The sequence below is a fragment of the Trichosurus vulpecula genome, chromosome 7 (genome assembly GCF_011100635.1).
Source record: "Trichosurus vulpecula isolate mTriVul1 chromosome 7, mTriVul1.pri, whole genome shotgun sequence".
Classification (NCBI taxonomy): Eukaryota; Metazoa; Chordata; class Mammalia; order Diprotodontia; family Phalangeridae; genus Trichosurus; species Trichosurus vulpecula.
The window spans coordinates 259696466-259718470 of NC_050579.1; the positions used below are offsets into that span (position 1 = coordinate 259696466).

The 22005-nt window shown below is 40.8% G+C and overlaps 1 protein-coding gene across 6 annotated transcripts in view; it reads right to left on the reverse strand.

Moving 5' to 3' along the window:
- Positions 1-320: 320 nt before the first annotated feature.
- NDEL1 (nudE neurodevelopment protein 1 like 1) overlaps positions 321-22005 on the reverse strand; it is a 94945-nt gene continuing 73260 nt past the window's right edge. For 3 of the 6 annotated variants that reach the window (XM_036767256.1, XM_036767258.1, XM_036767259.1), the window contains one exon: positions 9578-10863. In XM_036767256.1, coding sequence (XP_036623151.1) covers positions 10773-10863 — 91 coding nt within the window. In that variant the 3' untranslated portion in view covers positions 9578-10772. Of the gene's footprint in view, positions 10864-17628; positions 17664-22005 lie in introns of all 6 variants that reach the window. The other 3 variants (XM_036767261.1, XM_036767260.1, XM_036767257.1) reach the window with 2 other exon arrangements.

Genomic DNA, 22005 nt, shown 5'->3' on the forward strand with positions numbered 1-22005 from the left:
CACCACATTCTCCACCCCCCACCAAATACTTTTTGTCAAAAGTCTTCCCTAAAATGTTGTTCCTAAAACTGAACATGATACTCCAGCTGTGGAGTAACAAGGGCCAGATACTTTGCACCTCTGTAGCCCTGGACCTCTCAATACAGGCATGTAACACATTAGTTTTGGTTTTTTGACCTTAGCTGCCACATCAGACTCTTGACTCCTATTTAACTTAGAAAGTCCTAAAACCTCTAGGTGTCTGAAGAAAGTTCATTTTGTGATTAAATCCACCTACCTTCTAAGAAACAGGTGACCAATAAAAGTTAGCACACAACCTCTCTTCTGTAATTTTTAATGGTTTTCCAGTAACATTTGGTACAGGAGATGTTACAGAAATAAATGCCTTATGACATGTTTACCATCTTGAAACTAGTGTATTGTTCATTACCTTTGCCCTGAAGGAAAGATTCCATTCCATATGTGGGCAGATGGGCCGCCGTCTGCCCCTGGGCAAAGTCTTTATAGAGTTCATAGAACACTACAATAGCATCACTTGTTACTAAGGATTCAAGTCTATTACGGGATGGATAAATCTTGTCCCCAAAACATAACTACATGTAGTAAAAGCTGAAATTGCAGGCTGTGAGGTGGGCATTAGTTCTATCTCCCAATACTGATTATATTTCATATATGCATGTTGCTTCCATATCTAGGATTTTTTAAAAGAAATTCCACAGGAGTTTAACAAAATATTAAATATAATAATTTCTCCTTTAAATATGCACTGAAAGAGGGGCAGAGTTGCCGTATTCTTAAATGCAATCCTTACGTCACAAGCAGAGCCATACAGTTTCCCATGAATATATATCTGAAGTGATATTTGTTAATATTTGATTTATAAAAAACTTTATTCCCAAACATTTTCAGGAATGGATTTGATCAATAGCCAACAGCGGGAGATACAGCTGCATTTTGAGATGGCCAACTTGAGGTCTTTGGTTTAGTTGGTGTGCTTTATTTTCTTTTTAAGATAATATGAGTAAGAGATGAGAGGAAAATACCCAGAGTGTGTGGGAAGATGTCTCTGAAAAAGAGTCTGAGGGCAACACCTAGCCTCATTAGTGTTAGTGAAAAACGCTGCAACCTTCAAGTGCTTAGCTTCGACTTTAGCTTGGTTAGTGGCAAGTGTTACTTGCCAGCTGTTACCTGAGTGGATGCCAAGTTTCAGGCAGTAAATTGTGGCATGGAGGTTAAGAGGGAGCAGAAGAATGGTTCCTTTTTTGGAAGGAGAATCTTTAGATCTAGAGGGGTCCAAATGTAAACCAGATTAAGGTCAAAGATGAAGTCACCTTTTTCGAGGCAGCTACCTACTTGATGTTCAAAGCCTCAGTGAAGATTCTTCTCTGCCACAAGCCGCCTTCCTTATGCAAAACCCAGAAACACTGGCCCTGTTATTCTGCAGTTATTGGTCTCTGGCTCTCTCAGCAGCATCTAATTAGTGAACTCTCAGCTTCTCCCCAGAGTTCCCTTCCTCAGGGGAACAGCCTTCCAGCTTCTCTCTCTAGAAATCTGTTTAATGGCTGAGTAGTTAGCTCACTAAAGCCCTGCTATATAACAGAGAGCCAGGTCCACTCTCAAGGCAAGCCTCTGAGTGGCAGGTTTAGGGGGAAAAAATAGACAAGCACAATAGGATTAGAGAAAGAGCAGGGAAGACTGGGATGGGAGCCTCGGGCTCCAAACAGTTTTCAAATGTAATAGGGATAAGCTGGCCTAAGGGGCACTCCTTAGGTCACCTGTAGAGATACTCCCTGCCTGCTTCCACTAGAAGTACATGGAAACCTTAGGGAAGCAGAGTTGGCGCTGTGTAATGCCAGTTTTCTCATCGGCTGCAGAGCCAGAACTGATGACTGAAACAGAGGGTACACTCACAAGGGGTAATGCACCTATGTCTTCTTCCTTGGCAGTTGCCAGTGAGCTGGGCCTGCTCTGAGCTGCCAGGGAGCAAAGACTAGCTGGACAAATTCCCATATCTAGTTGCCAAGCATACAGTACCTCTATTTTGTTTATTCTTTTTTCTTGATCTTACGTGAAGGAATATTCTGAGATAAGAGTGCCTAGACAACCCATCAGAGGTTCCACAAGCAAACACTCAGAGAGTTCTTTGGAGCTAGAAGCAGTAGCCACAGGAGTCAGGAAGTAACAGAGTAGTAAGTTTGAGGAGGATGTGTCCATGAAAACACTGTGGGCATTAAAATGTCATTAGAAATTATAAGGTGGCAGCCCAGTGAGGAGCCAGCGCAGCAGCTGGTGTTGTCCCTCTGGCATCTAGGCAGAAGTTGGGGAAAAAGTATGAACAGCAATAGAGTAGCCCAAGCCAGACCAACAGCAGCTCAACCCTTTAGCGGGTCACCTACCCAACAGAAAGCTAGGAATTTCATGAGGCCTCTGAAGGGATAAAAGGATTTCCAGGACCAGGAGTCAGGAGGTACCTCTTAGCCACACAGAATTCTTGACATATGTGCCTCACATTGTACCTTACATCTGAACCCATTCTTCCAAGGATGTGAATGCAAGGGGAGAGCATATCCCCAATTGGAGGTGAACGTTTTATACTAACTGTTCTTTGTTAATCCTCAGCAAATCCTGTTTCCTAATTATTGTTTGGGAGCACATCAGCACTAACAACCCCAGCTGCTCAGTCACCCCTAGAACCCTCAAAGTACTAGTCAGCCCACCCTCTGTAGGATAGGAAAATAATGCCGCAGTGGTGCTGTGAGAACATGCCTGATGCCTTCATAAAGGCTACCAGCCAGCCGACCCAAATAGGGCTGTGCAAGGAAGAAGTTAGTGCAGCTCCTCCATCACTTATGCTGCTATATGGAAGAGTCAGAGGAGACTGGTGAGGGCAGCTTCCCCACTAAATGTCTGTATGATGGTGGGCAGGTGACTTCCTCTCCGTGGGCTTTATGTAAAATGAAGGAGTCAGAATACCCAATCCACAATAAAGGGTCACAATGTATGAATTTTCAGAAGAAGAAATGAAATGTTAATAACCACTTGAAAAACGTTTGACCTCACTGATCAAGGAGATTAAAACTACTTCTCATCCATCAAAGTGATAAAAGTTTATTAAAACAAACTAGATTGCTAAGGAATTTTTGGACAGCAATCTAGCAGTAAACGTGACAAAAATAATCATTACTTTTGACCCAATACTGCCATTGCTGATAATGACCAAGACAATGACAATACCAAGAGAATTTTTTTTTCATTTTAATAACTGTTCAAAGATTTTTAGAGTTGTATTATTTGTAATTTTTTAAAAAGCTGGAAGTACCTAAACATCTAGCAATAAGCAAACATGGCATAATGACCAAATAACGCAATGCGACTGAAATCAACAAGAATGAGGAATCATGGAAATACGGAACGGCTTCATGGTACACTGGGGGATCTGGAGTCAAAGGACCTGGGTTTTAGCTCTAACGTTTACCGTGACCTTGAGCAAGTCAAAGTTCTTTAGTTCTAAGTTTTTTATCTGTAAACTGAGGCTCAATAAGAATATAGGATCAGAGAGATCCCAGTCACCTAGTACAACTGCCTCACTTTACAAATGAGGAAGGGAAGTTAAAGTTAAAGCTCACGGTCAGCCACATAGGCACTGTATCCACTGACTCCAGATCCAACACTTTTTTCCCACTGCACCATGGATATGTAAAGGTTTTCTACATCTCAAATAATGCGAAGTGGGAGGAAAAAAAAACAGTATCTACCATGACCACAGGAGAAAAGTGAATGGGAATGGACAAAGTAAGAATCTTGTACAGTTTCAATATTTTATGCTGAAATTCATTAAACACAATTAGTTTCAAAGCAAGCTAACTTGGTTCTATTAATTTTAATATTAAGTTATAAACTTAATAAACACACCATTAGGGTAAGGGTGGCATGTTTCAGAGGCTGGAATGGTTTCCCTTCATGGAGGGGAGGAGGCCATCCTCAGGTCAGCCCGGGACTGGGATATCAAACTCAAATAGAAGTGGATTCCTTCAGGCTGCACATTGACTTAGAAAACTGAAAATTAACATGATATTTTATTGAATTTTTATTCATTTTGTTAAACACTTCCCAATTACATTTTAAACTTGTTCAGGCTGTACTGGAGAGTTTTGCCACCCAGACACAGCCCAAAGGCCCTGAGTTTGAAAGCTCCGGTCTGGAAGATTAGGGTCTGAATTACTGGCATTGCCTTCTTGCCATTAAGGGCTCAACCAACAGGGAGCTCATTTGCTAGAGTTTTGTTGGAATTCCCACCAGTGCGTCATATATTGTTCTGACAACCTGCTGTTTAGATTTCTAATATAGCCACCCAAGTTCCTTGCTGGTAAAAGCCCATGCACCTTCTGACTCTAGGAAGGAAGTTCCCTTTCCCTAAGGGGGCTTTAACAGAGTACTCCCCACCCTCTCTTAAGCTTGAGGTTCTCTTACCAATGATACCTATTCCCAATTCTCATCCTCACTCTTCTTTCTATCCTCTTTCCTTAGAGCCCCAATCTCAGTGAGATTCGACACATTCTTAAGCAAAACCACCTCTGGGTCTGAGACCATGTATTGAGCCTTCATCAGCCCTGTCCTGTGCTGTTACTAAGTCCATAAACTACCCCTCTGCCTTCAAGGCACAGTTCTTAAAAAACAAAAACACATCCATATCTGTCTAATTGCTGAACGTGTAAAAATTTTCATTTCAAATATTTTCATTTTCCTTATCCAGGCAATACAGCCTTTGTAAAAACCTTAACAAGAACTACTTGCAATACACTTGCTCTCTTGTCAACCCTTAAGCACCCATCCATCGGGCAAAGCCTACAGCGTCAGTGGGGGTCCCATTTCTTCCTCTGAAAGAGTTGCCCATTGGCAGCCTCAACGTACCAAAGGTAACAAATTCTTGGAATTGGTCATTCAATCACCTAAGGGTCCCTTCTGCAGTACCCCTTTATTTCAACCACAAAGGCATTTATTCAATCCTAACATCAAACGTTTTGGGTCAGGCTTAGAATTGGAAGGCATCAAAATATTCATGAACCATAAAATGAAATAACAGATTTACTTATAAGTTTTTTAGAGATATAATTATTAATGAAAACAGATTTTTTTTACCCCCACCTCAGTGTTCACCATGGCAGAAGAGCTGAGTTAGGAGGCTATTTAGAAAGAGAGTGGGAATTCTGCTAAATCTTTTAGCACATCGGCTCCTTACGGGCCTACCTTTTTATGCCTCAGGCAACAAAGAAGCAGTGGTTTAAGCCCTCATCTTCACCAGCCAAATCCTGAGGGCAGCCCCTTGCATGACCCACTGCGTCCTGCCTCTGATATTACCCAACAAATTAACAACAAAAAAAGTGAGACAAACTGCTGAGAAACAAGCTGCTGGTGAAGTTAAAGCGCCAATAGATGTCAGCTAGTGTTACTATTTTCTATACGGTGGAACAAAGAAATCCTGCCAGGGCTGTGAATAAACAGGTGAGGCTTTTTCTGGCAGCAAAGAACTGGAAAGGAGATACCGATCACTGGAGAATGACTAAACAAAAGGTGGCACATGGAATGGTGTATTACTATACTGTAAGACATACTGAACATAAAGAATTCAGAGAATTATGGGAAGACGTATGAACTTATTCAGAGTGAAATAAGTAGAATCAAGAAAACAAGAAATATAATGACTATAACAATATAAATGAAAAACTAAGTGATGTCCAAAGGCAAATGTAACTAGTAGACATTTCCAAGTGGATGTTCAGTAGACATCTCAAATTAATATATCTGAAAGACAACTCATTTCTCTCAATGCTCACTGTATCCCTCTTCCTGCCTCCTCTGATAAAGGCACCATTAAACTTCAAGTCACCCTGGTCCAGAGCCCTGGAGTCTTCTTCAACTCTACCTCCTCCCACCCACCCATAGCCAATCAGTTGCCAAGTCTGACTACGTCACTCCCCTGCTCAAAAAATTCCAATGGCTCCCTACAGCCTCTAGGATAGGATACGAATTCTTTGGACATTTAAATCCCTTTATAATCTGGCTTGTCTGTTTTTCCACATTCAATAAATACCCTATACTCCCCTCTAGACACTTAATTGGTCCAGCCAAACTGGCTTGCCATTCTTCACACGCAACATTCTACCATCTACATGCCCTGCACAAGCCATCCCTCATGTTCAGAATGCATTCCCTTCCCTCTTCCACTTTGTAGAATTCCTAACTTCCTTAAAACTTCAGTCCAGCTACCATCTCTTATTTTTTAAAAGTTATTATTTTCAGTTACAAATTCTCCCCATTTCTTCACTCTCCCCTGAGGGACACTGAGGAGACAAGAAATACAGTGCCCATTATACACGTAAAGTCATGCAAAACATTAGCCATGTAGAGCCTCCCTGGTTTCCCCAGTTCCTACTGCCTCCTCCACAAAATTATTTATATTTACTTTATGTCTAACTTAAATATTATATTCTTTATAAAAATTAAGCTAATTGTGGTTAGAGACTGTTTTGTTTTTGTTGTATCTCCAGCACACTTGTTTAGGTGTTAACAAGTGCTTGCCAACTGACTGAACTTACCCCACTAAACCTTTTCCTCCTGACTTCAACTGCCCCTCCCCAACCACTCCACTTGGAACTTCAAAAGTCATCTCTGACTCTTCTCTTTTGTCTCACACACCCGTTTAGGTTCCCAATTCTTTCAATGATACAACTTTACAAACATTTCCCTCCTTACCCTTTCCATAGAAGCCACTTTAGCTCAGGACCTGATTACTTCTCATATGTATCATCATATGAGCCTAACTAATCTCTCAATGTCCGTTCCTGCCCTTTCCATCCATCCTTCATGACACTGACAGAGTAACTTTCTAAATTGGGTATGTCAAAAAACCTTAATGTATCCCAAACCGCCCCTTAAATGAAATATAATTTTCTCAGCCTAGAATTCATGGCCCCTAATAATGTGGCTCCAACCCCATCTCCAAAGACAGTTCACTACAGTCAAACTTAGCTATATTCCCCACCCCTGAATACATTCCATTCTTCCCAGTGTTCCAGCCCTTTTAAAACTGCCCTCTGTGAAACACCTCACCCAAATACTCGTCTTTAGAGGCTCATCTTTCAAGATCTAACTCAGATGCCAGCCATTTTCTACAATCCTCCCCCGCCCCCAGAAGTGATCTCTCTCATAGCACTGATTTCCTAGGCACTCAGCACACTCTAAGTTTTACTACATTTAACTGTGTACATGTCTATCTCTATTACTAGATCAAAGCAAGAGCTATCTTTATTTACCTTTGCCTTCCAGCAGCACAGGTCTTACATTAATAAAGAGTAACAAATTACCATTCTTTTAATAGTATTTTATTAATGAAAATGTGCCTGTCCCCCTGCTCCTCTTTGTTTCTTAGCTATATTGTATCATCTGAAAGAGATTGTTCTCTGAAGCCTCAGCTGACCACTAGATCTCTGCTCTTAATAATATGAATCTCATCAATTGGTCACCAGCAACTTCTCTAGTCAAGGAAAATTTGTAAAAGTGGCAACTGACAGTCAAGTTCCTGGAAAGCATCCCTGATGGTATCAATAAGCAGGTGTTTATATAGAGGAAAATGCTAAGGAGATGTTGCAATAAAATTCCAGGCCAAAATATGGTAAACTTACACTCATTATTTAATAACTAAGAAAGACAACCTCTTTTAGTTTACCCCCTTGCAAGGCAGTGTGTTTTGGGGCTACAAATACCAGATTCACACATAGATTTAAAGCTAAAAAGGACCTTAAAAAGTCACCTAGGTCATCCCCCTCATTATACAGATGAGGAAAACAGCCTTCCTTAATGATTTGCCCAGGGCTGTAAAGGCAGGAAGTAGCTGAGTGGGATTCAAACCAAAAACCTCCGACTCCCAACCCAGTGCTCATAACATCAATCTGTTCTTGCATGACATCAGCAAGCAGAACTAGCTGGATGAACAATACAGGTGATGAAGTGAATGCTGTACATGCAGCAGACAATGAACAGGGGCTCATGGCTGTGACAGCTAACGACGTCTTGGTGGCAGGATGAGAGGGAATGGATTTAATAAATGTTTACTGTTTATTGACTGAGGTTATCAGATTGGCTTCTTAGAAAGAAAAGTGAATTATGCAGGTACTTGAAAAGTCTGACATGAGCAGAAGGGTAGAATCTAATGATGTGGAGAGAAATAGCATTGTGAAGCAGGAGGGAAAGAAGAAATGATTATTTCTGCTCTGGAAAATGAAGGGGCCTTAGCTATATAAAAAGTTAATGAGCACAGCCAACACTACAAAAGGCTACTGGGAATCACTGAATATCAAAGGTGGAAGAAACCTCAGAGAGAATAAATTTTAGAACTAGAAGGACCCTTAGAAATTATCTAGTCTGACCTTCTCCATTTTACAGATGAAGAACCTGAGACCCAGAGAAGTTACTTGCCCAAAGTGATACAATTAATTTAGAACCCAGGTCTTCTGACTCCAAATAGTTGTTTCCACCGTACCATGATCACCAAGTCTAATAATAATTCACGTATATGTATGATGATGTTTAAAAAGCACTTTCTTCACAAAAACTCTGAGAACTTATTTGTCCATGGTAGCACCCATTAAAATAGGATCCAACCCTTAAAAACTGTAAGGTAGAAGACAATATTCCTTCACTAGCAAGGCTGCAACTTTAAATGAATAGGATTCCATCCATGAAAATAAGTAGGCCTCATTTTTCATTGATGCCTTAATAGCATACCATCTTCCCTTGCTGCTACAGAAGATACCTGTGCATATGATGTCAGGATTCTATCTTGTGGAAAACTTGTTTAAAATCCAGACTCTAAAAGAATGCAGTATGTCTAAAAGCAAAGACTACTTGCATAATATTTTATTTTTTTACAAATGTGAAATATTACTTGATATTGCTTATTTATTTAGCATTTTAGTTTCTGCTTGCTCTTAATGCTGAGTTCATCTGTTGTAACAAAAGTAGTATTCAAAGCCTGTTGTGTGAGAGCTGTAAGCATCCAGTCTGCAGGTTTCTGAGGCTGGTCTTGTTACTGCTATCAAATACCTGGAACCTCCTCTCACCTGGTGAGAGATGAGGTGAAAATTCTGAGTTGGAATCTAAGAAGTCTAGTTTGGATGACCTCAAAAGTGGGTAACACCTCACTTGATGAAAAAAATGATGGTGAGATTCACCCTATCTAACCGTAACAAGCACATGGTAGGAATTTTCTCACAAGACTTCATGGTCATCCTCTGTCTGCTTCTGATCTTGAGGTTAAGGATCACTCATTTCATCGGCATAGGTGGCAAGAAGAGAAAAAGGGAACAAGGAATATGCCCCTCAAAACAAAAACTGGGACTCTTCTTTCTCCTATATCTGCCCTTACACCCTTAGGGAAGCCCCATGCACAGAGGAAGTTAATTCCTCTTTCTGATTTATTGCGTCATGGATTTGAACTTCTTGAGTCATTGGTATTCTCCAGCTTTTGCTTTCTCTCATACACGCAATAAACCAACTTCAATCTTCTTTTTCTGTAAAATTCACTGTTTCCACAAAAAAAGATCTTTATTTTGATGAGAAGTGTTTTGTTATTTTTTAAATCACATGATGATCTTACACAGCTGCCCTGTAGGACACCATCCCAAGTCATTAAACATGCCAAATGGATTCTGAATAAATAAAGCTACAAAGCCCAAGTTATGCACAAATATCTCAGGCAAGTATGTTTACAAACCTATATACAAAAAAAAATGTAAACAGTAAATGCAGCATGTGAATAATCAAAGGATGGACAGGAAGAACACGTAAAGTCCTACCCTTCTGAGAGGCAGTCTTCTCCTTACCCCTTGGAGACGGGCCACTCAACTCCTCCCAATTCAACTGGTTAGGCCCACTGAGAACAAAACAAAAGTGCTCTGAAGACAGTGTTTTTAACTGAAGGATCCGGAAAGCTGGTGAGGGGGTAGTCAACCCCACCAAGTCTGAGGCACAGAGAGAAGGAGACACACCTCACAGCTGCAAAGTCCTCCAGAACACAGCCCCTAGGGCTTCCTAGGGACCCTGTTCATCGCTGTCCACGAGCCAGGACTAAATGCTGCTCTTGGTGATGGGAGCCTAGAGAAATGCTAACTGCTCAAAAGACTTCAGAAGGTACAGGAAAAACGTGCCCTGTGTCCATGACTATCATGAATATGGGACAGAAGTGAGGCCCCAAAATACAAGTCTTTTGTTATAAAAGACCCTTTTTGGGGGGCAGGAGGAGAGATGCTGTAGGGTAGGGGTGGGGATGGAGAAGCTGTGGTGAAGGACATACATCAATGTGATCTTTTAGAGAACTCCAAGATTTGCACTGGTCCTACACTCAAATGACTCCTACTGGAACAGCAAGGAAGGGCTGCAGGGGCTGAGTGGGGTGAGGGAGAACTTCTGTATCCAGAGAAACCAAGTAATACACGTATCAGCTTGTGACCCACGAAAGTGCAATCATGTGAAACCAATGGGCACTATGGTGAGAAGAGAAAATAACCAGGGTTAACATCGAGCAGAGTCCTGCAGGGCAGTGGGCACGGTGTTTGCCATGGCATGCAGCTGGCATACCATCTGCTGGCTACGGGAAGGCAGGTGGATACAAGGGCATGAGCTGGGCCTTGCAGGTGTGGGCACAGACAGGTGAGGCGCAGGTATATCCTTGTTCATCAGTGGAAGGCTGAGTCCTCCACCTGGACACCGGGTGCTCACACGCTCAAAGGCAGCATACCTGGAGCAGACGATGGTCTGGAGGAGCCCAGACCAGCTGCAGGAACTTGGTCAAGGCCATTTACTGTCCTGGAAAGTGACAGAAGAGAGAGAAACAAAGAGAAAGCACCTTTTAAAAATTAGCGTGCAAACACCATGAAATTCCCTTTTCATCCCCAAACCTGCCTCCTCTCTCTAGCAATGGCTCCCTAACTGTACAAAGGACTAGTCTGGTTTTGTTTAAGGACAATATATCCCATTCTAGCCACTGGAGATCAGAATAAACAAAGAGAACTCCGATCCCTCAGTCACTGGCCCCGGTGCACACCAGCACAACCACCCACAGCTCCTACAGAGGTGAACAAACAATTCCAAAACCTGGCAGAATCAGGTTAGGAGTCAAATTCCAGGCACCAGAAATATTCCAGACCCTGGGGATTGCTTCAGTGTTTTAACACAATAAACAGCTCTATTATAGAAGGGACTTTTTCCCCTTGCCAGGAAAACTCCCTGGTAGCCAACTGGGAGTCTCAGTTCAAAGTACAAGGGGCTCTCCCTCTTTCCCTCCCTTCATCCCCTAGTGAATAAGGGATGGAAGCACAAAGAGAAACAGCAAACTCCAGGGTTTGAGAAAGAGGAATTTCTTGTTCCTTTATAAGCAGAGATTGTACAAGTCCCAGAAATTTAAATAAAGTCAATACGTAGTTTAAGAAGAAAAATGATATATATGGAATAACCTATTCTGCTCAAAATAAACATTTAACAATTTAGAGAGGTGGTCTGGAAATTTACTTTAAAACTGGTGGGGGAAAGGAAGATCAGTGTGGCTCTTTTCTAGCATGGGGTGAAGAACAAAAAATAAATTCTCAAAATTAGTTTTTTCCTAGTTTTCCATCTCTCACCCCATGTCCACAAGGAGCCACAATCACTCCTTTTCTGCTACTCCCTTCCCAACCCTCAAGCAGTCAGGCCTGGGACAAGTTTCAAAAACTGCCCACATTAAGGCAGGAGGAGGATTGGGTGAATCCATTTGCCTGGTGCTCAGAAGGACTCGCTCTCTCACTCCCATGGAGAAAACTCTCTGTGTAAAGGTATTAGGAGTGAATTAAGATCCCAGAAAGTTCAGAGAGAGCATTTCAATATCATAAGCCAAACACTCTAGGAAGCAAAATATAAAACTGACAGCACGTTTGAGAAAGAAAGGCTAACTTCAAAAGTGAATTAAGGGATCAGTGACTTCAGTGTGGAAATGAGTAAATCAAGACAACGAACACACAGTGGGAGTAATCTTATCTGGATCCAGTCCTGAGACCTACTAGATTATAAAACTATATCCAGAGTGACTTCAGCAAAAAGAAATGCTTCATGCAGAGAAATGAAGACCATGCAGCTTAGTATGAGAATAAGCACATGGGGCAATCAGTTAAACGGACTACCAGTAAGAGGCAGGGTTATAAGAAAGGGGTGGATATTAAGGCACCTAGAATTAAAAACAAAACAAAAACCTCAAATTCAGTACAAATTCAGCTTAAATACTAGTAACTCATTCACTGACTATAAGCAAGGCGGAAAAAGGGCACACTGCCACCAGCAGTGTGAAATGAAGGCCCCAGTACCGATGAGGTTTCAAAGTGCTGAATGCCAGGTACCAGGTGCTGGTAGACCTACCCTACTAGGAGGTCTTGCTTATTTTTATTTACTATGTGTTGGCTTAAATGACACAGACAACCTGGGGATGGCTGTTGGAAATCCAGTAAGTAGAAGTTAGAAAGATTATAGAAGGGATTTAATTACTGGGCTAGAAAATGGACTAACTGCTCGTGTCACCAAAAAGTTAATACAATCTTCAAGAGGCTTAGTATCAAAGACTTATCAAGGGTCACAGAGCAAAAGCGTGCCAGGAAGTACCCAGTTCTAGGCGCCACAATTCAGAAAGACGTTGGTGAGCAGGACAGTTCCAGAAGAGGGCGAACAAGACACTGACGAGACTCGAGATGAAGAGTCGAGCTGAAGACGTCTAAAGACGAAAGTGTCTACTGTGTGCCAGGCACTGCGCCAAGTGTTAAGAATACAAAGAAATCGTCTAAAAACACAGCCCCGGGCCTCTAATACAAGGGAAACAAAGCGCAAACACCTGAACACAGAGAAGACACCCAGCGGAAACATCCAATGTAAATCTCACAGGAAAGGGAACCAGCAGGGGGAAGAGAAGGAAAGACCTCTGGCAGAAGATGGGATGGTAAGAAGGGAAAGGAGCTCAACCATGAGATTCCACCAGTGCAAAGGCACACACACGAAAGTTGGAATGTTGTGCTCAAAGTCAGCATTGCATGGATTGTAAGCAGAATGGAGCCAGGCTGAGTAAGGATGTTAAAAGCCAAACAGAGTAACTGATATTTGCTCCTTGAGGTAATAAGAAGCCACTGGAATTCACTGATTTTGGGGGGGGGGGAGGATTTTGGGAGAAGACATGGTCAGGCCTGCACTTCACAGAGTTTCACTCATTTTGGCAGCTAAGTGAGGGAGAGACAAGGCAGGGAGGGAAAAAAAGAAACCTACTGCGAGTGTCCAGATGTGACGTGACAGCTTTGTGGGTGGAGAAAGGCACAAGTGAGATGCTGTGAAAGCTGAAACAAGCCTGGGACTGCCAAGACTGGATTTGTGAGATGAGTATTGGTGAGGAGTCAAGGCTGGCACTGAGGCCTGGATAGCTAGGTGGTAGGATCCTTGACAATAATAACAGGACAGGTCAGAAGAGGGGAGACTTTGGGAGGAAAAAAAATAATGATTTCTGTTTTGATTGTGTTGAGTTTGCAATATAGGAAACCAGTTCAAGATGTCTAATAGGTATTTGGTGAAGCAAGACTGAAGATAAGAAGAGAGCTGGGTAAATTCACTTGCAATCAGCTGATCAGAGATCAGAACTGAACCCATAGCAGCCGATAAGATCACCCAGTGAGATTATAATAAAGAATAGGGTTTTTTAGCTGAGGTCTCAGAGGTCAATGAACTTGGATAAGAAAAAAAAATTACATCTTTATCTTCACTAATATCTAGCTGAAATATAGCATTTCTTTCAAATATTTAAAAACATTATTCTGAGAAATTCATAGTCTTCACTACGTTCAGAATCATTGGTATAGAAGGAATAGAGAAGAGGGTCCAGGACAGACCCTAAGAAACATCCAGTAAAAGAGACTGAGAAGGCTCAGTCAGATAGATGGTGAAACATAACATTATGCCCTATTTCTCTATCTGAATGTCAAATAAAAAGGCAGGTATCAAAGATGGTGGGGGAAAAGAATTGGAGGGAAGTGGATGAAAGACAGACATGGACAGAGGGACGGACAGACAGACAGACAGACAGACACACACACACACACTTTACCCCTGGGGAAAATAATACCTGGGACTTCCAGTTTCCATGAAAGGAGTTAAATCCAGGCCTCATGGAAAGTCCAGTTACCAAGATACTAAAAAATAAATGCCCATTCTGAGTAACAAGGACAGCAATTTTTAAAACAGCTTGCCGATTCCTGGCAAAAGGAGATTCTTTCTAGAAGAAAATAATACTGTGTAGGCTCTAAGATAAACTTAGCCACAGGCTTCTAGGAGGCCTCTAAATAGTAAGTGCTACTGAAGTTGTCATAGAAGTAACAAAACTAAAAGGAACTTTAAAGATTATCTAGCTCAAATTCATATTACAGGAAGAAGAAACAGAGAAAAAAATCAAGGCATTGAGAGGAAGTGAGTAGCCTAAGGCCGAACAGTAGTAAGCAAAAGAGCCAGGGCTACAACTCAGGCCTCCCATGCTTTCCCAAAGCTGAAGAATACTTTAGTCACACTATAATTCAACAACCACAGTAGCATTTGTGACAGATCAGGAATTAAAATAAGAGATCACTAAAATCTAAATTTAGCTGTGGGGATGGACATAGGTAAGGAGAAATCAAATGATAAGGAGAGAAAATCAGGCATCCCAAGTACAACCTCATAGGTGTCAGTCAGGCTCTACCAACTGAAAAACAGCTGATAATAATAGCTGATACTTGTATAAGACTTTAAGACTGGAAAAGCACTTCATATTTATATCATTGGAGCTTCACAATGAACCAATGACATAGGTGCCTTCAGGGATTATTGCCATCTGACAAATAAAGACACTGAGGGTCAGAGAGGTGAGTCCCCATGGTTACAGAGGCTGGCCTGGCTTGATTCTCAAGTTGCTCTTAAGTCCAGCATACTTTCCAATAGAGCAGGGGGTTTTCCTATTTTTTGGTCTCAGGACCCTTTACGCTCTTAAAAATTACTGAGTTTTGTTTATGTGTGTTTTATCTTTTGGAAATTAAAACTGATAAATTTTAAAAATATTAATTCATTAAAAATAACAAACCCATTTCACATTAGTGTAAATAACTTTTATGAAAAATAAGTACTTTCTAAAAACAAAGCTAGTCTCACATAGAGGGAAGGGGAGGGAAACCCGAGTTAGGTATTGTTAGCCCCACTTAACAGTTGAGGAAATTGAGGCAAATAGGTTAAGTGACTTGCCCAAGGTAATACAACTAGTATGTGTCTGAGACTGGATTTGAATTCGGGTCTTCCTGATTCCAGGCTCTACCTACTGTGCCACCCAGCCACCTCGAAAAAGTGATGAGTATCTTAATAGGCAAATAAAGTCTTGGTATTAGTATGAAAACTGTTTCGACCTAAAGGACTTCTGAAATGGTTTGGGGAATCCCCAGGGCCCCAGGACCCCACATGGAGAACCAAAGAACTATACAATGCTGTCTCTTCATAAGAGTTGTACTTAGACAAGTATTTGGACAAGATCCTGCAATGTCAGAGGCTGGAGGAGAACCTAGGTCTCTCAGCCGTCTTTCCGCTGTACAATGTTGCATGAATCGAAAGGAGTAAAAGAAAGGATAAGAGCAGAAGAGAACTTAAGGTCTACAACCATGAAAAAGTTGCCTCAGGTCTTAGCAAGAACAGTTTCAACTGGGAGAAGACAATGGAGATGAGAATGGAAGCGGCCTGGATGTAATAATAGTGACTATGACTACTAGCCATATTTCTACAGTACTTCACTCTACAGGATGCTTCCTCCTGACTCTGCAAAGTCAAGAATACCTAGACGCTGTCAAAGCCAACCGCAATTGCTTTGAGTGGAGTTTAACGGCAAAGAGAAGCTGGGGCTCAGGAAGAGTTGCAGCTTTCATCTTGTCCTTACTCATGGTGCTTTGAAAATGAGAGATCACTAGAGAAATTATATCAATTTCTCTATGTGTCACTCTCACTCACTCTGGGGTCCAACTCCTGCCTTCTAAAGTAGGGATGAAGGACAAGGGAACACACATAAGTCATGATTTTGGAATACAAAAATAGGTAACAACATTAAGTCCACAAAATCACATTAGATTATGATGAAAGGACTCCTGGCTTCACTTTACCTAGAGCCCTGACCACATTAGTCACTAGTGCCAAAGCTTGTCACTACCTAACTCAGAGGGCTTTGTGAGAATCAAGAGAAATAACTTCGGCTCTGTCTAAAAGACAAATGGAAAAGCAGCTATTAGGGAGGAGGGGGAAGAAGCAGCAAAGATGAGAAGGGAGAATTGAAAATATAACCATGGACTTTACTCCTAGGGCATATTTCTACTTGGGTCTTTCTTAAGGTTTCCATTAGAGAGTGACTTAAATCTAGATCTAATTACTAACTTATTAAAAAACAAATCCCCATTCCCCTATGGTGTAACATAAGCAGAAAGTTTAAAAATACTTGCTGATTCCTCAAAAAGAAAGAACTTCTAATTAGTCAGCCAGTCAACCAACAAGCATTTATTAAAGACTTATTATGAGCCACATGGTGTGCTAAGCTCTAGAGATACAAAAAAAGACAAAAAAACACAGTCCCTGCCCTCAGAGACCATGCACTCTAATGGGGAAGACCACAGGTACATAACCAGGTTCATACGTACATACAGAGTAGATGGTAGTAGTCTGGAAGAAGAAGGGGTTAGCAGCTGGGGACACTGGGAAAGCCTCCTGCAGAAGGGACGCTTTGAGGTAGTTTAGAAATCAGGGAAACAAAAAGGGAAGGTGAGAAGAGAGCATTACAGGCATTGAGAACATCAAAGGAAGGGAGACAGGATATGAGGCATTGTGTTAAAGGATTTCCAAGTAGGCCAGTGTTGTTGAATTGTGCGGCATATGAAGGAGAGTAAGAAGACTGGGAAAACAGAAGAGGGCTGTACAGACTACAAAGAGTTTTAAATGTCAAAGAGAAGACTTTATATTTGATCATGGCAGTGGTTAGGAAGTCACTGAAATTCACTCTGTGGGTGACATGGTCAGACCTACACTTTAGAAACATGACCTTGGCAGCTGAGTGGAAGATGGACAGTATGAGGCCAGACTGGAGGCCCACCAACCAGCTGGAAAGTTTTTGCACTAGTCCAGGTAAAAGATAATAAGAGCCTTCACCAGAGTTACAGTCATGTGAGTAGAAAAAAGGGAACACATGAGAGATGCTTGTAGAAAGACAAGATCTGGCAACAGAAGGGATTTGTGGGGTGAGTGAGGAGACAAGAGCTGTTCAGTGGCACCAGAACCAGAACTGAAGCTCCTTCAGCTCTTTTTAAAAGCAGAATGTAACCAGCAATATGGAGCCAGCTCAAAACAGGTCACAAATGGGCTATCAGCTGGTTAAAACTGAGAAAGGAAGAGAAGCTCCTGCTGCACAGAGCAAGGCTTATTTGGCCCATGCAGTTAGTATGCTGAATTTTGGTTAATGTCTCTAAATTGGACACCAGGATTCAAAGAATGCGCCCAACCCCAGCAGAATAATTCAATTACCCATGAACAAGGTGGGGAATATGACTTTTTCTTGCCTAAGGAAAAAAAAAGGAAACAATTTATGTAAACAGCAACACATACACTATTTTCACACTATTCATGAAAAATTAACACATGCAAGTGTGTACAAGGCCCACAAGAAATAAAATGTTGGCTGGCCAACATAATGCATTGTCTTTCCTTTCTAGTATCACACTTTAGCAGATATCAAATGGCAATCTGATTTTGTTTTATTTTTATTTTAACTAAATTGTCTTTTGATTATTATGAATCTGACAAACACAATCATTTTCAGAATCAAAGAAAACAGAAAATGATAATTCTAAGTGAAACCTTACGTACAGCTTGGGTTTTTTAAAAGTATATAATCAACACAGTATATAAAAGCATATAACAATACAGTAGTTCCAAAACTGCTCTGCTAATGTATCTTTTTCTGAACTTTCTTCAGCTTTCTTTTGTTCTTTTTAAAATGTTTCACTCTTTCCTTTTAGGGGGGCACCACTATGACCATCTCCCCATGCCCCAACAACTCCCTCCCTCCCCAAATTACTCTCCCTTGTAACAAAAACAGTCAAGCAAAATAAATCTACCCAATGGGTGTGGCCATTTATTTTTTTCTGTGCCACAGTCAGCTGTTTTAAATGTTTAGATCACTAAGCAGTTGTATAATCCAAGCCAAGGGCAGAGCAAAGGACCGGAGTTTTTTTAAGGATGTCCACCTCTGTAAGTGAAAGCCTGGAACACCTGGCAAGTTGTTTTTGAGACCACTCAGTGGCAGAACACACACTCTTTTAGTTAAGTGATACAATAGGGAAGAATTAAGACTTATTGGCAGGAAGGGGACATGGGAGCAACAAACACTGGTTAATGTGAATATGGCAATATACATTCTGTGGATTTATGGATTAATAATAGTGAAGCCTTCATTAGCCAGAACCTTCAAATAACCAGAATTTTTCTACAATCTCTAACAGAGACTTTTAAGTTTACTTCCAGGATGTGTTCCAAGATCAGTATGAATACAACCTACTATCCTAAACTTTCTGTATCTAACCCTACTGCAAAACAACAACCTTGATGAAGATGCCCCTGCAGCACTACATAAAATGGAATCATCAAATAAAAAGGTTCCATTATCACCCATATGCCATGCTGTGGCAGAAAAGTACACTAATTTCTTTTTACAAATGTTTAACAGCACAGGCTGAAATAGAAAGGGGTTTTGGTTATGCATTAATTAACCAGAACATTCAATCAGCCAAATACTCTACTTATCAGGGTAGAACTATTATACTCTACTTCTAATTTGTTTGTAAGAGATCATTTAGACAGGATAACTTAGACTTTACACGCACTTTTTTGGTATATAGAGTAAGTACAAAGTAAATGTCTGAAAACCAATTTTTAAAAAAATTTTCCTATGGACACATAACTTCAGAAATGCAATCTGAACTGCCTTTAGAAAAACTCTAGCACACAGATGTCACAAAAAATCATTTGAGAATCAAGAAAAAATGTTTTTAAATTACATATTTAACAAGAAAAAATGCTCATTTTCAAACAAAAAAAAATTAGCCATATTCTAATTGTTCTTAAACATCCATTAAGTCAAATACTTAATAGAAAATGCTGTACCTGAATACTATTGATTGCCAATGGAAAATAAAAGGTCTCATCATACTGGAAATGCTTTTAAGACTTTTTGGTCTCCTAAAATTAGGGATGGGGTAGCTAGTGGTGTAGAGAACCTGGGCCTGGAGTTGAACTCATCTCCCAATTTCAAATCTAGCCTCAGAATTACTATCCATGTGACTCTGGGCAAGTCACTTAACTCTGTTTGCCTCCGTTTTCTTATCTGTAAAATCTAGAGTTAGAGAAGGAAACAGCAAACCATTCTAGTATTTTTTTTTTTTGGCAGGGCAATTGGGGTTAAGCAACTTGCCCAAGGTCACACAGCTAGTACATGTGTCAAGTGTCTGAGGCCGGATTTGAACTCAGGTCCTCCTGACTCCAGGGCCAGTGCTCTACTCACTGCGCCACCTAGCTGCCCCTACCATTCTAGTATTTTTGCCGAGAAAATCCCACATGGGGTCACAAAGAGTCAGACGCCACTGAAAAATGGCTGAATAACAAAATTAGGGATAGGAACTCCTAGGCAAGGAGAACCATTCTCCCAGTGCTGGTCTGTACTTTCTTTGCCTCCGCTGCCAGAACTGAGAAGGCTAAATCACTTTTCTAAGGTCACACTTACAGTACATGTCAAAGGAACGACTTGAACGCAGGTCTTCTGGACTTCAAATGCTAGCTATTCACTCCGATTTTTATTTTTTTAATTTTTTTTCAGTTTTAAAATTTTTTTTCTTTTCTTTCTTTCTTTCTTTATTTAATGTATTTAGTTTTCAGCATTGATTTTCACAAGAGTTTGAATTACAAATTTTCTCCCCATTTCTACCCCCCCCCCACTCCAAGATGATGTATATTCTGGTTGCCCTGTTCCCTAGCCAGCCCTCCCTTCTGTCACCCCACTCCCCTCCCATCCCCTTTTCCCTTCCTTTCTTGTAGGGCAAGATAAATTTCTACACCCCATTGCCTGTGTATCTTATTTTCTAGTTGCATGCAAAAACTTTTTTTTTTGAACATCTGTTTTTAAAACTTTGAGTTCCAAATTCTCTCCCCTCTTCCCTTCCCACCCACCCTCCCTAAGAAGTCAAGCAATTCAACATAGGCCACATGTGTATCACTATGTATAACCCTTTTACAATACTCATGTTGTGAAAGACTAACTATATTTTGCTCCTTCCCAACGCATCCCCCTTTATTGAATTTTCTCCCTTAACCCTGTCCCCTTTCGAAACTGTTTGTTTTTGATTACCTCCAACCCCATCTGCCCTCCCCTCCATCATCCCCACCTTTTTTTTTTATCTTCTTCCCTCTTCTTTCCTGTGGGGTAAGATACCCAATTGAGTATGTATGGTATTCCCTCCTCAGGCCAAATCTGATGAGAGCAAGATTCACTCATTCCCCCCCTCACCTGCCCTCTCCCCTCCTCCCACAGAACTGCTTCCTCTTGCCACCTTTATGCAAGATAATCCACCCCATTCTATCTCTCCCTATCTCCCTCCCTCAATATATTCCTCTCTCATCCCTTAATTTGATTTTATTTCTTTTAGATATCTTCCCTTCATCTTCAACTCACCCTGTGCCCGCTCGCTCTCGCTCGCTCGCTCTCTCTCTCTCTGTGTATACACACACACACATACACACACGCACATACGCATTCACTTATATATATATATTTTTATATATATATTTCTATATATATACATACATAAACATATATATATATATATGCATATTCCCTTCAGCTACCCTAATACTGACCTAATAATGACATCATACATGTCATCTATGTAGGAATGTAAACAAAACAGTTCAACTTTAGTAAGTCCCTTGCAATTTCTTTTTCTTGTTCTTTTTCTGGATTACCTTTTCATGCTTCTCTTGATTCTTGTGTTTGAAAGTCAAATTTTCTATTCAGCTCTGGTCTTTTCACTGAGAAAGCTTGAAAGTCCTCTATTTTATTGAAAGTCCATATTTTGCCTTGCAGCATGATACTCAGTTTTGCTGGGTAGGTGATTCTTGGTTTGAATCCTAGCTCCATTGACCTCCGGAATATCGTATTCTAAGCCTTTCGATCTCTTAACGTAGAAGCTGCCAGATCTTGGATTATTCTGATTATGTTTCCACAATACTCAAATTGTTTCTTTCTGGCTTCTTGCAGTATTTTCTCCTTGATCTGGGAGCTCTGGAATTTGGTGACAATATTCCTAGGAGATTTCTTTTTGGGATTTATTTGAGGCGGCAATCAATAGGTTCTTTCAATTTCTATTTTGCCCTGTGGCTTTAGAATATCAGGGCAGTGCTCCTTGATAATTTCTTGAAAGATGATATCTAGGCTCTTTTTTTGATCATGGCTTTCAGGTAGCCCAATAATTTTTAAATTATCTCTCTTGGATCTATTTTCCAGGTCACTGGTTTTTCCAATGAGATATTTCACATTGTCTTCCACTTTTTCTTTCCTTTGGTTCTGTTTTATAGTATCTTGATTTCTCAAAGTCACTAGCTTCCACTTGCTCCAATCTAATTTTTAAGGTGGTATTTTCTTCAGTGGTCTTCTGGACCTCCTTTTCCATTTGGCTAATTCTGCCTTTCAAGGCATTCTTCTCCTCATTGGCTTTTTGGAGCCCTTTTGCCATTTGAGTTAGTCTATTTTTTAAGGTGTTGTTTTCTTCAGTATATTTTTCAGTATTTTTTGGTGTCTCCTTTAGCAAGTCATTGACTTGTTTTTCATGGTTTTCTCTCATCATTCTCATT